We start from the raw sequence: 14,668 nt of genomic DNA on the forward strand, positions 1-14,668 counted from the left end.
AGAGAAGAGGCCCATTAGGAATGTCCCCCGCCCGCTCAGCTACACTGACTTTCGCTGTGTCTTAGGGTGGTGTCACACACAGCGACGACGACAATGACGTCGCTGCTACGTCACCATTTTCTGTGACGTAGCAGCGACATCCCGTCGCTGTCGCTGTGTGTGACATCCAGCAACGAGCTGGCCCCTGCTGTGAGGTCGCCGGTCGTTGCTGAATGTCCAGCTTCATTTTTTGGTCGTCGCTCTCCCGCTGTGAAGCACACATCGCTGTGTGTGACAGCGAGAGAGCGACAAACTGAAGCGAGCAGGAGCCAGCATCTGGCAGCTGCGGTAAGCTGTAACCATGGTAAACATCGGGTAACCAAGGGAAGACCTTTCCCTGGTTACCCGATATTTACCTTCGTTACCAGCGTCCACCGCTCTCGCTGCCAGTGCCGGCTCCCTGCTCTCTGCACATGTAGCTGCAGTATACATCGGGTAATTAACCCGATGTGTACTGTAGCTAGGAGTGCAGGGAGCCAGCGCTAAGCGCGGCTCCCTGCTCTCTGCACATGTAGCACAGCGACGCGTGTCGTTATGATCGCTGCTGCGTCTGCTGTTTTTGACAGCTAAGCAGCGATCATAACAGCGACTCACAGAAAAGGGTGACGTAACAGCGACGTCGCTGTCGCTATGTGTGAACCCAGCTTTACTTGTGCATGCTTCCCGGTGTGGCATCACTTCTGGCAGTTACCTGACAGCTAGTGAATGGCTGCGGTGCCACTAGACACCACATCAGCATTGTTTTTATAAGGTTGCGTTCACACCACATTTTTCACAAATAGTTCAGGAATGTGTTGAGGTTTTTTTCTACTGTATACTGCTAAAAAAAGACGTGACGCCATGATTTCTATGCTATACATGCCTATTCACTTTGCACTGGATCTATCGCTGCTCCATTTACCAAATATATGCTTCTTTGAACTTGACCAGTTGTTTTTTTTATTATTCTTTTTAATAATTTGTAGGCTCTAGGGGGATTAGTGATCGCTGCTGTTATCAAATATGCTGACAATATCTTAAAAGGCTTTGCCACCTCTCTATCAATTATTCTGTCAACCCTGATCTCCTACTTTTGGCTACAAGACTTCGTCCCCACCAGGTACAGTGATCTCTGCTATGTGTCTCCATTTAAGAGCTCACCACTTCTGTACTGCATAAGAACTTTGGTAACTTTTTTGCTATAATGGAAGAAGCCTCAAAAATACACAACCTTTGTAAAGGGGCCATCCTCTTATCTTACCTCAGCAATAAAACATTGCTAAGGTAATATATATATATATATATATATATATATATATATATATAATGTGTATATATATATATAATTACCTTAGCAGCATTTATATTGCATATATATGTATGTGTGTATGTGTGTGTACATATATATATATATATATATATATATATATGTGTACAGTACAGACCAAACGTTTGGACACACCTCATTCAAAGAGTTTTCTTTATTTTCAGGACTCTGAAAATTGTAAATTCACATTGAAGGCATTAAAACATGTGAAATGAAATACTTAAAGTGTGGAACAACTGATAATATGTCTTATATTCTTGGTTCTTCAAAGTAGCCACCTTTTGCTTTGATTACTGCTTTGCACACTCTTGGCATTCTCTTGATGAGCTTCAAGAGGTAGTCACTGGAAATGGTTTTCCAACAGTCTTGAAGGAGTTCCCAGAGATGCTTAGCACTTATTGTCCCTTTTGCCTTCACTCTGCGGTCCAGCTCACCCCAAACCATCTCGATTGGGTTCAGGTCTGGTGACTGTGGAGACCAGGTCATCTGGCGTAGCACCCCATCACTCTCCTTCTTAGTCAAATAGCCCTTACACAGCCTAGAGGTGTGTTTGGGGTCATTGTCCTGTTAAAAAATAAATGATGGTCCAACTAAACGCAAACCGGATGGAATAGCATGCCGCTGCAAGATGCTGTGGTAGCCATGCTGGTTCAGTATGCCTTCAATTTTGAATAAATCTCCAACAGTGTCACCAGCAAAGCACCCCCACACCATCTCACCTCCTCCTCCATGCTTCACGGTGGGAACCAGCCATGTTGAATCCATCCATTCACCTTTTCTACAAAGACACGGTGGTTGGATCCAAAGATCTCAAATTTGGACTCATCTGGCCAAAGCACAGATTTCCACTGGTCTAATGTCCATTCCTTATGCTCCTTATCTCAAACAAGTCTCCTCTGCTTGTTGCCTGTTCTCAGCAGTGGTTTCCTAGCAGCTATTTTACCATGAAGGCCTGCTGCACAAAGTCTCCTCTTAATAGTTGTTCTAGAGATGAGGTGTGTCCAAACCTTTGGTCTGTACTGTGTATATGTATGTATGTATGTATATATATATATATATATATATATATATATATATATATATATATATATACATACATATATATACATATACATATACACACACACACACAAATATATATAGTCATGGGCAAAAGTGTTGCCACTCTTGAAATTATTCCAGAAAATTATCTTTCTCACACAAATTATTGCAATTACACATATTTTGTTACACATGTTTATTTCTTTATTTCTTTTGTGTGCATTGGAACACCCGCCTCTCCCGTTCATCCCTCTTGCCCCTTTTTTCCCCTCATCCCCCCTTTGACTTCTCACCCCTTTCTCTCACCCCCTCTTTCTCTCGCCCCCACTTTCTCTCACCCCCACTCTTTCCCTCGCCCCCTCTCCCCCTCTTTCCTTTGCCACCTCTCTGCCTCTTTTCTCTCTCTGCCTCTTTTCTCTCTCTGCCTCTTTTCTCTCTCTGCCTCTTTTCTCTCTCTGCCTCTTTTCTCTCTCTGACCCTTTTCTCTCTCTGACCCTTCTCTCTCTCTGCCCCTTCTCTCTCTCTGCCCCCTCTTGCTCTCTGCCCCCTCTCTCTCTCTGCCCCTCTCTCTGCCCCCTCTTTCTCTCTGCCCCCTCTCTCTCTGCCCCCTCTTTCTCTCTGCCCCCTCTCTCTCTGTCCTATCTCTCTCTGTCCTCTCTCTCTCTCTGCCCCCTCTCTCTCTGCCCTCTCTCTGCCCCCCCTCTCTCTGCCCCCCCCTCTCTCTCTGCCCCCTTCTCTCTCTGCCCCCTTCTCTCTCTGCCCCCCTCTCTCTCTGCCCCCCCTCTCTCTGCCCCGTCTCTCTCTCTCTCTCTGCCCCGTCTCTCTCTCTCTCTCTGCCCCGTCTCTCTCTCTCTCTGCCCCGTCTCTCTCTCTCTCTGCCCCGTCTCTCTCTCTCTCTGCCCCGTCTCTCTCTCTCCCTCTCTTGCTCCCCCTCCCCCTCTCTCACTCCCCTCTCTCTCACTCCCCCACTCCCCCTCACCATCTCTCTCTTCCCCTCACCAGATGTTGTTTTCTATTCTGGCTCTCCTACTATCCCTCTTTCCTTCATTCCTCCTTTATCTCTCTCCCTCTCTGCTCCGTCTTTCTCGCCGCCTCCTCTCTCTCTTACTGCCTCTCAGTGTATGTGTTTATATACAGTGGCTTGCAAAAGTATTCACCCCTGACCCCCTTGGCTTTTTACTTATTTTATTACATTGTAACCTGTGTTTAAATATTTTTGTAATTCGATGTGTGTGATGCATCAGCACTAAATAGTCTAAGTTGGTGAAGTAAGAAAAATATAGACTAAAATTAAATTTATGGGATCAAATGACTAAACTTAGTATGTGCATATGTATTCACCCCTTTTGCTAGGAAGCCCCTAAAAATGTTTTGCTTTTTGCTTCAAACAATTTCCTTAACAAGTCACATGCTTAGTTAATGAAGCCCACCTCTGTGCAATAGAAGTGTCACATGGTCTGTATGTACATACACACCTTTTCTGAAAGGCCACAGAGACTGCAACACCATTAAGCAAGAGGCACCACTAACCAAATAACACCATGAAGACCAAAGAGATCACCAAACACTTCAGGGACAAAGTTTTTGAGAAGTACAAGTCAGGGTTGGGTTCTAAAAGAACATGCCAATCTCTGATGATCCCCAAGAGCACCATCAAATTCATTATCATCAATTGGAAAGAATATGGTACCACAACAAACCTGCCAATGAGGGGGGCCACTCACCAGAAATCTCAGCCTGGGCAAGTAGGGCAATAATCAATCAGAGAGGCAGTACAGAGACCTAAGATGACCCCAAAGCAGCTGCAGAGTTCCCAAGTAGAACCTGGTGTGGCTGTCTATATGACCACAATTTTATGTAAGTGTGGTCAGAAAAAATGATGTACTTACACACAAATATTGTAAGTCTCATTTTGTGTTTGCCAAAACACATGAGGGAGACTCCCCGAGTGTATTGAGGAAGGCCAAACCTTTTGGCCACCAAGCCAACTCAGCTCATTCCCCCACCCCTCCTCCAACACACCATCCCCACCGTGGGACATGGTGGGGGCAGCATCATGCTGTGGGGAAGATTTTCGTCCGCAGGTACAAGGAAAATGGTCCGAGTCTAATGTAAAATGGATGGTGCGAAATACAGAGATATTCTTGAGTAAAACCTGTTTGTCTGCCAGTGATTTGAAACTGGAACGGAGGTTCACCTTCCAACAAGACAATGACCCAAAGCTTACTGCTAAAGCAGCACTCGGGAGGTCTGAGGGGAAATGTATAAATCTATTGGAGTGGCCTAATCAAAGCCCAGACCTTAACCCTATTGAGAATCTGTGGTCAGACATAAAGATTGCAGTTCACCAGAGTAAACCATCTAACTTGAAGGAGCTGGATCAATTTTGCCTTGGAGAATTCACAAAAATCTGAGTGGCAAGATGTGGAAAGCTCATAGAGACTTATTCAAAATGACTTGCAGTTGTAATTACTGCAAAGGTGGGGGGTGAATAGTTATGCATGCTGAAGTTTTCAGTATTTTGTCCAATTTGCTGTTTTCTTAACAATAAAAAGAAAAACAAATGTTCTCAGTTGTAAGCATGCCCTTTATATACATGGATGCAAACCCTCAATAAAAAATAAAAAACTGACATTCCAGGTTGGGAAGTAGCAAAACACGGAAAATGCCAATGGGGTAAATACTTTCGCAAGCCTGTGTGTGTGTATGTATGTATGTATATATATATATATATATATATATATATAATATATATATATGTATATGTATATGTGTGTAGGTATATAGATATGTATATATATATATATATATATATATATATATATATATATATATATATATACATATTACAGTCATATGAAAAAGTTTGGGCACCCCTATTAATGTTAACCTGTAAAATCCTATGGTTATGGAGGAGTTTTCTCTCCTCTGTAGAGTGTAAGCTTTTATGTTCTCTATCTCTCACCTGTAAAGGTTAAGCTCTTATAATCAGCAGGGTCCTCTCACTTTCTATCTTTCTTATAGAGTGTAACCTCTTAACTCTTATGGTCAGTGGGGTCCTCTCCTGTAGAGTGTAAGCTCTTATGGTCAGTTGGGTTCTTCCTCTCCTATTTTTTTATTTTTTTCTAGCAATTTCAAAAGATCTGCTCATCTATACTGGGTATTATTAATGAAAAAAGACAATGATTTTTAATACAAACACATAATTGCAATACATTTGTGACACAGTGGTATCATGCATGCATTCGCCGCTCTGCCCCTTCCCATTTCAGGCAGCTGCATTGAATCCCTATGCAGCTTTCCCAACTCTCCTGCATATCGCTTTCTCTACTGTCCCCACCTGGCTATAGGAAGGTATAGCTAGTTCCTGCAGAAACATAACACTGCTGTCTCCTGTCTCCAGCCTATCCCTAGATATGGGATTTACCAGGCAGCTCCTTCCACCAGTCTTCACTTGAACATACAGTGATATGAAAAAGTTTGGGCACCCCTATTAATGTTAACCTTTTTTCTTTATAACAATTTGGTGTTTTGCAACAGCTATTTCAGTTTCATATATCTAATAACTGATGGACTCAGTAATATTTCTGGATTGAAATGAGGTTTATTATACTAACAGAAAATGTGCAATCTGCATTTAAACTAAATTTGACAGGTGCATAAGTATGGGCACCTGAACATAAAAGTAACATTAATATTTTGTAGATCCTCCTTTTGCAAAAATCACAGCCTCTAGTCGCTTCCTGTAGCTTTTAATGAGTTCCTGGATCCTGGATGAAGGAATATTTGACCATTCCTGTTTACAAAACAATTCCAGTTCAGTTAAGTTTGATGGTCGCCGAGCATGGACAGCACGCTTCAAATCATCCCACAGATGTTCAATGATATTCAGGCCTGGGGACTGGGATGGCCATTCCAGAACATTTTAATTGTTCCTCTGCATGAATGCCTGAGTAGATTTGGAGCGGTGTTTTGGATCATTGTCTTGCTGAAATATCCATCCCCTGCGTAACTTCAACTTCGTCACTGATTCTTGCACATTATTGTCAAGAATCTGCTGATACTGAGTTGAATCCTTGTGACCCTCAACTTTAACAAGATTCCCGGTGCCAGCATTGGCCACACAGCCCCAAAGCATGATGGAACCTCCTCCAAATTTTACTGTGGGTAGCAAGTGTTTTTCTTGGAATGCCATGTTTTTTTGCCTCCATGCATAACGCCTTTTTGTATGACCAAACAAGTCAATGTTTGTTTCATCAGTCCACAGGACCTTCTTCCAAAATGTAACTGGCTTGTCCAAATGTGCTTTTGCATACCTCAGGCGACTCTCTTTGTGGCATGCTTGCAGAAACGGCTTCTTTTGCATCACTCTCCCATACAGCTTCTCCTTGTGCAAAGTGCGCTGTATTGTTGACCGATGCACATTGACACCATCTGCAGCAAAATGATGCTGCAGGTCTTTGGAGGTGGTCTTTGGATTGTCCTTGACTGTTCTCACCATTCTTCTTCTTCTGCCTTTCTGATATTTTTCTTTGCCTGCCACTTCTGGGCTTAACAAGAACTGTACCTGTGTTCTTCCATTTCCTTACTATGTTCCTCACAGTGGAAACTGACAGTTTAAATCTCTGAGACAACTTTTTGTATCCTTCCCCTGAACAACTATGTTGAATAATCTTTGTTTTCAGATTATTTGAGAGTTGTTTTGAGGAGCCCACGATGCCACTCTTCATAGGAGATTCAAATAGAACTACTTGCAAGTGGCCACCTTAAATACCTTTTCTCATGATTGGATACACCTGCCTATGAAGTTCAAAGCTCAATGAGGTTACAAAACCAATTTAGTGCTTCAGTAAGTCAGTAAAAAGTAGTTCAAAGAGGAGTGTTCAAAACAAGAAATTGAGAAGGGTGCCCATACTTATGCACCTGTTAAATTTAGTATAAATGAGGTTTATTGTACTAACAGAAAATGTGCAATCCGCATTTCAATTCAGAAATATTACTGAGTCCATCAGTTATTAGATATATGAAACTGAAGTAGCTGTTGCAAAAATCCAAACTGTTATAAAGAAAAAAGGTTAACATTAAAGGGAGTGCCTTAACTTTTTCATATGACTGTGTATGTGTGTATGTATATATATATATATATATATATATATATATAAAACATCTCTATCTATATATATGTATGTGTATATATATGTGTATGTATGTATATATATATATATATATATATATATATATATATATATATATATATAGAGAGAGAGAGAGAGAGATAGATTTATATGTGTGTATATATATATATATATATATATATATATATATATATATATACACAGATATATATATATATATATATGTATAGATATATAGATATATATGCATGTATACACACACACACACATACAGTGGGTACAGACAGAAAGTATCCAGACCCTTTTAAATTTTCAACTGTTTCATTGCAGCCATTTGGTAAATTCAAAAAAGTTCTTTTTTTTCTCATTAATAACCTGCACCCCATCTTGACAGAAAAAAAAACAAAAGTAGAAATGTTTGCAAATTTATTAAACAAGAAAAGCTGAAATATCACATGGTCATAAGTATTCAGACCCTTTGCTCAAACATTCATATTTAAATCACATGCTGTCCATTTCCTTTTTTGAGCCTCCTTTAGATGGTTCTACTCCTTCATTGGAGTCCAGCTGTGTTTAATAAAACTGATGGGACTTGATTTGGAGAGGTACACATATGTCTATAGAAGACCTCACAGTGCATGTCAGACCAAATGAGAATCATGTGGTCAAAGGAATTGCCCAAGGAGCTCAGAGACAGAACTGTGGCAAGGCAAAGATCTGGCCAAGGTTACAAAATAATTTCTGCAGTACTCAAGGTTTCAGGAACACAGTGGCCTCCATAATCCTTAGGCCTTGTGCGCACTAGAAAATGGAATTTTCTTAAGAAAATTCCGCAGGCTCTGAAAGATTTCCGCACCTGCGGAAAAAAAACGCACCGAAATCCGCATACAATTTGTTGCGTTTTGTTGCGGTTTTGGTGCGTTTTTTCCGCAGGTTGGCACATGTGTTTTAATGCATTCAATGCAATAAAGCACATTGAAAAAAAAAAAAAGGGAATTTCCTTCTGAGATAGATACCGTATTTTTCGGACCATAAGACGCACTTTTTCCCCCCCAAATGTTGGGGAAAAGTTGGGGGTGCGTCTCATGGTCTGACTATAGGGCTGCGGCCGGGAATGAGGGTGCTGCGGGTCATCGGGGGCACGAGCAGGCTGTAGCAGCGCCTGCTCGTGACCACGTGGGCCCGCTCATTACATATGCACGCCTATCCTCCCGCCCATTTCTCAGTGCAGAAGCCGGCGCTGACAGGTGGGCGGGAGGACGAGCGGGGACGCGCGCATAGCAAAGAGCCGGCCGCATGATCACCCCTGGCAATTACAGCCTGGAGTGATCATGTGCGGCTGTATTCACTGCCCCCCGCGCGTCATCATCAGCGCGGGGTGCAGTGAATCAGTACACTTACCCGTCCCCGTGTGTGGAGCCGTCCCCCTGCTGCACGCGATGTCTTCCTGTCTGTGCCGGTCAGCTGATCTGTGCTGGTCAGCTGATCGGCACAGACAGGAAGACATCGCGTGCTGCAGGGGAACGGCTCCACACACACAGGTCAGTGGTGCAGAGAGGAAGATGATCGGCTGCAGGGAGTGAGGAAGAGGTGAGTATAAACGTTTGTTTTTTTTCTCTGTGCTATAGGATACAGGCCATATACCAGGATGGTATATGAGCACGATGGGGGCATATAGCAGAATGGGAGTATATGTGCAGGATGGATGGGGGGTATATGAACAGGATGGGGTATATGAACAGGATGGGGGTATATGGACAGGATCGGGGGTATATGAACAGGATCGGGGGTATATGAACAGGATCGGGGGTATATGAACAGGATGGATGGGGGGTATATGAACAGGATGGGGTATATGAACAGGATGGGGGTATATGGACAGGATGGGGGTATATGGACAGGATCGGGGGTATATGAACAGGATCGGGGGTATATGAACAGGATCGGGGGTATATGAACAGGATGGATGGGGGGTATATGAACGGGATGGGGGCATATAGCAGGATGGGAGTATATGAGCAGGATGGGAGTATATGAGCAGGCAGGATGGGGGTATATGAACAGGATGGGGGTATATGAACAGGATGGGAGTATATGAGCAGGATGGATGGGGGGTATACCAATAGGATGGGGGTATATCAATAGGATCGGGGTATATGAACAGGATGGGAGTATATGAGCAGGATGGGAGTATATGAGCAGGATGGGGGAATATGAGCAGGATGGGGGAATATGAGCAGGATGCTGGTATATGAGCAGGATGCTGGTATATGAGCAGGATGGGGGTATATGAGCAGGATGGGGGTTTATAGCAGGATCATATACAAGGCAGGAGGATCATTACTAGAATGGGGTACCTTAGTAGAGAATTTGGGGACATTACCCCCATAACAGTGTCAGCAGCAGATCCTCGCCCCATATCAGTGTGTCATGACCACATTTTTTGCTTAAAGTTTTATTTTCCCATTTTCCTCCTCTAAAACCAGGGTGCGTCTTATAGTCCGGTGCGTCTTATAGTCCGAAAAATACGGTAGATAATAGATAGATAAATAATAGATAGATAGATAAATAGATAGAAGGATAGATAGATAAATAGATAGAAAGATAGATAGAGGGATAAATAATCAATAGATAGAGGACAGATCAATCGATAGAGTCCCTGTGAGGACACACTGCAGTTCTCACGAGCGGTAATGTGTTCACATTACCGACCGTGAGAAATGACCTGTGGTTATCCCTGCATCCTCGTTACGAGGCTGCATTAAGTACAGTGTGTCAGACGCGGCTGCAGCAGTCTGCAAGCGTCGTGGGACCTGCGTGGAGTACGCCGGAGATGTGTGTTGGGAGGGGTTAATAATATTATATTATGATTAATAATGGTGTTACTAAGGGGTGAAAGAGGGGCTTTTTTGCTATTTTATTTAAAATAAAGGATTTTTTGGTGTGTGTGTTTATTCACTTTACTTACGGGTTAATCATGTAAGCTGTCTCATAGACGCTGCCATGATTAAGCCAGGACTTAGTGGCAGCGATCCGCTGCCATTAACTCGTTATTACCCTGATTGCCACCGCATCACGGCAATCTGGAAGAGTCGGGGACACTCCGGGACTGTCGCATAATGGATGCAGTATTGTATAAAAGCACGGTCTAATAGAGCGCTAATGAGGCCACAGTATTAGGTTATTTTTATAGAATGTATTGCTTTCTATCAGCCACAACGCGTTTCGATATACACTATCTTCATCAGGTCGATATCAAACCACAACCACACCAGGTGAGCAGTTTCTATTATTCTTCTCACCGCTATCTCCCAGACCCTTCACATGCGCTCTTTTGTTTAATTCTATATTCAGGCATAATGGATGCGACAGTCCCGGGGCAGCTGCAGGCTGATATTCTCGGCTGCGGGAGGTGGGGGGGCATTAACCCTGGCCCTCGCCCTCCCCAGCCTGAGAATACTGGGCCGCCGCTGTGTGTTTATTTCGGCTGTAAGGCAAAAATACAGCAGAGCCCACGGGGTTTTTTTGTTTTTTATTTTTAATATGTACGTTTGATTTCTATGTGTATTCTATATGTCTGTGTGTGAGTGTTATATGTGTGTGTTTACTCTCTGCTCCGCTTCCTCTTCCTGTCATAATGACATCACTTCCCTGCAAAACACAGGCAGTGATGAACATTATGTCTCGAAAAATGCGAAATACCGCAGGGAATAACGCAGGAAAATGCAATGAACCGCACAGAATTTGCTGCCTGCGTTATTACCTGCGGGATTTCATGATTACATTACAGTCAATGGAGTGAAATCCCGCAGCTACTTGCGGAAAAGAAATGAAATGCAATTGTTTTGGAATCCTGCAGCAAAACCTGTAGCTGTCAAAATCCGCCTAGTGCGCACAGCAGTTTTTTTTTTTTTCCATAGGTTTTGCTGGTGAATCACTGCAAAAAGGTTATGAACATTTTCTGCAGCGTAACATGCGGGAAATCCGCTGTAAAATCCGCCAAGTGCGCACAAGGCCTTAATTGGAAGAAGTTTGGGTACATTAATGAGAAAAAAAATGAACTTTTTTGAATTTACCAAATAGTTGCAATGAAACAAAGAGTGAAAAATGTAAAGGGGTCTGCATACTTTCCGTTCCCACTGTATATGTAATATATATATATGTATGTGTGTGTTTATATACACACACACACAAATATTTAATTGTGACTTTGACTGTCTGTGGCAGTGACTTGTTAACCTCCCTCTCGTCACCATTGCAGCCTTGATAGACCGCCTTGGTCGCGTTGTTAGGAAGATGCAGCGTCCAATTTTGATAAAGTTGATTATTAATTATTTTTCAGTATAAACTAAAATAAAAAATTTTAATTTAAAAATGTTTTCCTGTTTCTTCTTTTATTAGTGTGTTTTTCCTTGGAGCACTATTTGTAATTTCTGCAACTTTCCTCTACGGCTATGACCCCAAACCATCTGTAAACCCAATAAAAGCATGAAGTCTGCGATGGATGAAGTATTGTACGGAGCGACCCCTTGCTTCTTCAGAAACGAGCAAGGCTGTACAAGGAACTACGCCACAAATGCTGCTGAAAGCAAAGAGCCGGCTGGTGAAGGCCCTGCTGCTCTTTCTTGTGATGGACCTTATTTTATTTTAAATGAAAAGTGCTATATATATATATATTTTTTGTTAATACTTGAACCTGGAGACATTGATTTTTTTTGATTTTCGGGATGCTGCACAGAACTCACCTGATCAGGTATATGATTTTCATTTCTTCTTTTGGAGATATTTAATATGGTGGATTTTGGGCTGGGATTCCCACCTGCGTCTGACCTCAGATAAATGCATATGTGCAGCTTGTAGTAAGAGCTGGATTATGCTCCATTAGCATTTTTTACTGAAGAGACAAATGAATACCATTGGATGTGTTTTGTATATATTTGAATGACTCATTGTCTTTGCGAGTGGGGTTGTCATACATTGTACAGACTAAAACAAGGGAAATTAAATACATTTTTACCTAACCTTGTGTTTGAGTTGTCTGTTTAGTTATCGGTCCCTGCTAAAGCAGAGTTCACAAATTTAAAAGGTATTCCCTATTCAAGGTATCGGGAATAACTTTCCAATTGCTGGGGCTCCACCACCGATCCGGAGAATGGCGTTCAATCATGCACACTGCCTCTCCATTCCTTCTTAGGCCGGAGTTCCACTTGAGTATGACTCGCGCAAGTCTCGCATCGCATCACCCGGCACAGCCGCACACTCTCCTGACAGGAGCGGGTCAGCTGCATGTATTTCTATGTATCTGAGAGGCTCGTGTCCGGAGAGCATCAGGCCGTACCGGGTGATACCAATGCGAAACTCATGCATGTCATACGCAAGTGGAACTTAATGGGAGATCTGGAGATTGCTGAGCACAGTTCTCTCGTAATCTTTGGCGCTCCTATTAGAATGGCAGGCATTGCACATAATCGACCTCCGCTACATTCTCTGGATCGGTGGGGGGCCACGGCGGTCGGACACCCAGTGATCGGAAAGTTATCCCTTATCCAGTGGATAGGAGATCACATGTTCCTGTACTTAACCCCTTTACCCTTAAGCATGGTTTTCACCTTCATGACCCAGCCATTTTTTGCAATTCTGACCAGTGTCAGTTTCACAGCTTATAACTTCCAACAGATCCTGTTGATTCTGAAATTATTTTTTGTGACATATAGTACTTCATGATAGTGATAAACATAAAAGCTATTGTCTTAAATTTATTTGTGGAAATATTGAAAATTTAGCGAAAATTTTTAAAATTTCGCAATTTCCAAACTTTTAATTTTTTTGCCAATAAATCGGAGTTATGTCACACAAAATAGTTAATAAATAACATTTCTCACTTGTCTACTTTACATCAGCACAATTTTTGAAGCATAATTTTTTTGTTAGGAAGTAAATGTTAAAAGGGTTCAAAGTTTATCCCAGTTTCTCATTTTTTCAACAAAATTTACAAAATCATTTTCTTTGGGGACCACATAACATTTGAAGTGCCTTTCAGAGGCTTAGGTGACAGAAAATACCCAAAGGTGTCACCATTCTGAAAACTGCACCCCTCAAGCTGCTCAAAACCACATCCAAGAAGATTATTAACCGTTTAGGTGCTTCACAGGAACTAAAGCAATGAGGAAGGAAAAAATGAAAATTTTAGTTTTTCTCACAAAAATGTTGATTTAGACCCATATTTTGCATTTTCACAAGGGTAACAAGGGAAAATGTACCATAGAATTTGTTGTAAGAGAAACTGTGGAAAAGAGAAGCGCAATAGGGTCTTATCCGAGTAATGTATAGGTGAAATAATGAATATCACTCACCCAGAGAGTTGTGAGAGTCACAACTACTATGCAGGCAAAAATCCCGGCCAAAGGCAGCAGCACCCAAATTGGCTGATAACAGAGAATGGTGAAGTAAGCCCTACTTCACCATTCTCTGTTATAGAATTTGTTGTGCAATTTCTCCTGAGTGCACCAATACCCCACATGTGGTGGAAATCAACTGGTTGGGCGCAAGGCAGGGTTCAGAAAGGAAGGTGCTCCATTTGAGTTTTTGAATGCAAAATTAGCTGGAATCGTTAGCAGATGCCATGTGGCGTTTGGTGAGCCCCTGAAACACCTAAATAGTGTTCCCCACAAGTGACCCCATTTTGGAAACTAGACACCTCAAGGAATTTATCTAAATGTTTAGTGAACACCTTGAACCTCCAGGTGCTTCACAGAATTTTATACCGTTGAGCCGTGAGAGGGAAAAAACATTTTTCTTTTACCACAAATGTGTTACTTAAACCAGATACCCTTGTGAAAAAAAGCCATCAGTAGAAAATGCACCATATAATTTATTGTGCACATTCTCCTGAACGCTGATACCTCACATGTGGTGGAAATCTACTGTTTAGGCGCACAGCCGGGCTCGGAAGGGATGGAGCGTCATTTGAATTTTTGAATGCAAAATTAGCTGGAATCATTAGCGGACATCATGTTGCGTTTGGAGATCCCCTGAGGTGCCTAAACAGTAGAGCTCCCCCACAAGTGACCCCATTTTGGAAGCTAGACCCTTCAGGAAATATATCTAGATGGTTAGTACGCACCTTGAACCCCCAGGTGCTTCACAG

General features: G+C 42.4%; 1 protein-coding gene across 2 annotated transcripts in view; it reads left to right on the plus strand.

The window, feature by feature from the left end:
• SLC35A3 (solute carrier family 35 member A3) overlaps window positions 1–12,542 on the plus strand; it is a 96,388-nt gene extending 83,846 nt beyond the window's left edge. For both annotated transcript variants that reach the window (XM_075322284.1, XM_075322283.1), the window contains exons 7-8: window positions 1,005–1,138; window positions 11,923–12,542. In XM_075322284.1, the coding sequence (XP_075178399.1) occupies window positions 1,005–1,138; window positions 11,923–12,013 (225 nt within the window). In that variant the 3' untranslated portion in view covers window positions 12,014–12,542. The remainder of the gene's footprint in view (window positions 1–1,004; window positions 1,139–11,922) is intronic.
• Window positions 12,543–14,668: the final 2,126 nt, after the last annotated feature.

The sequence above is a fragment of the Anomaloglossus baeobatrachus genome, chromosome 8 (assembly GCF_048569485.1).
Source record: "Anomaloglossus baeobatrachus isolate aAnoBae1 chromosome 8, aAnoBae1.hap1, whole genome shotgun sequence".
NCBI lineage: Eukaryota > Metazoa > Chordata > Amphibia > Anura > Aromobatidae > Anomaloglossus > Anomaloglossus baeobatrachus.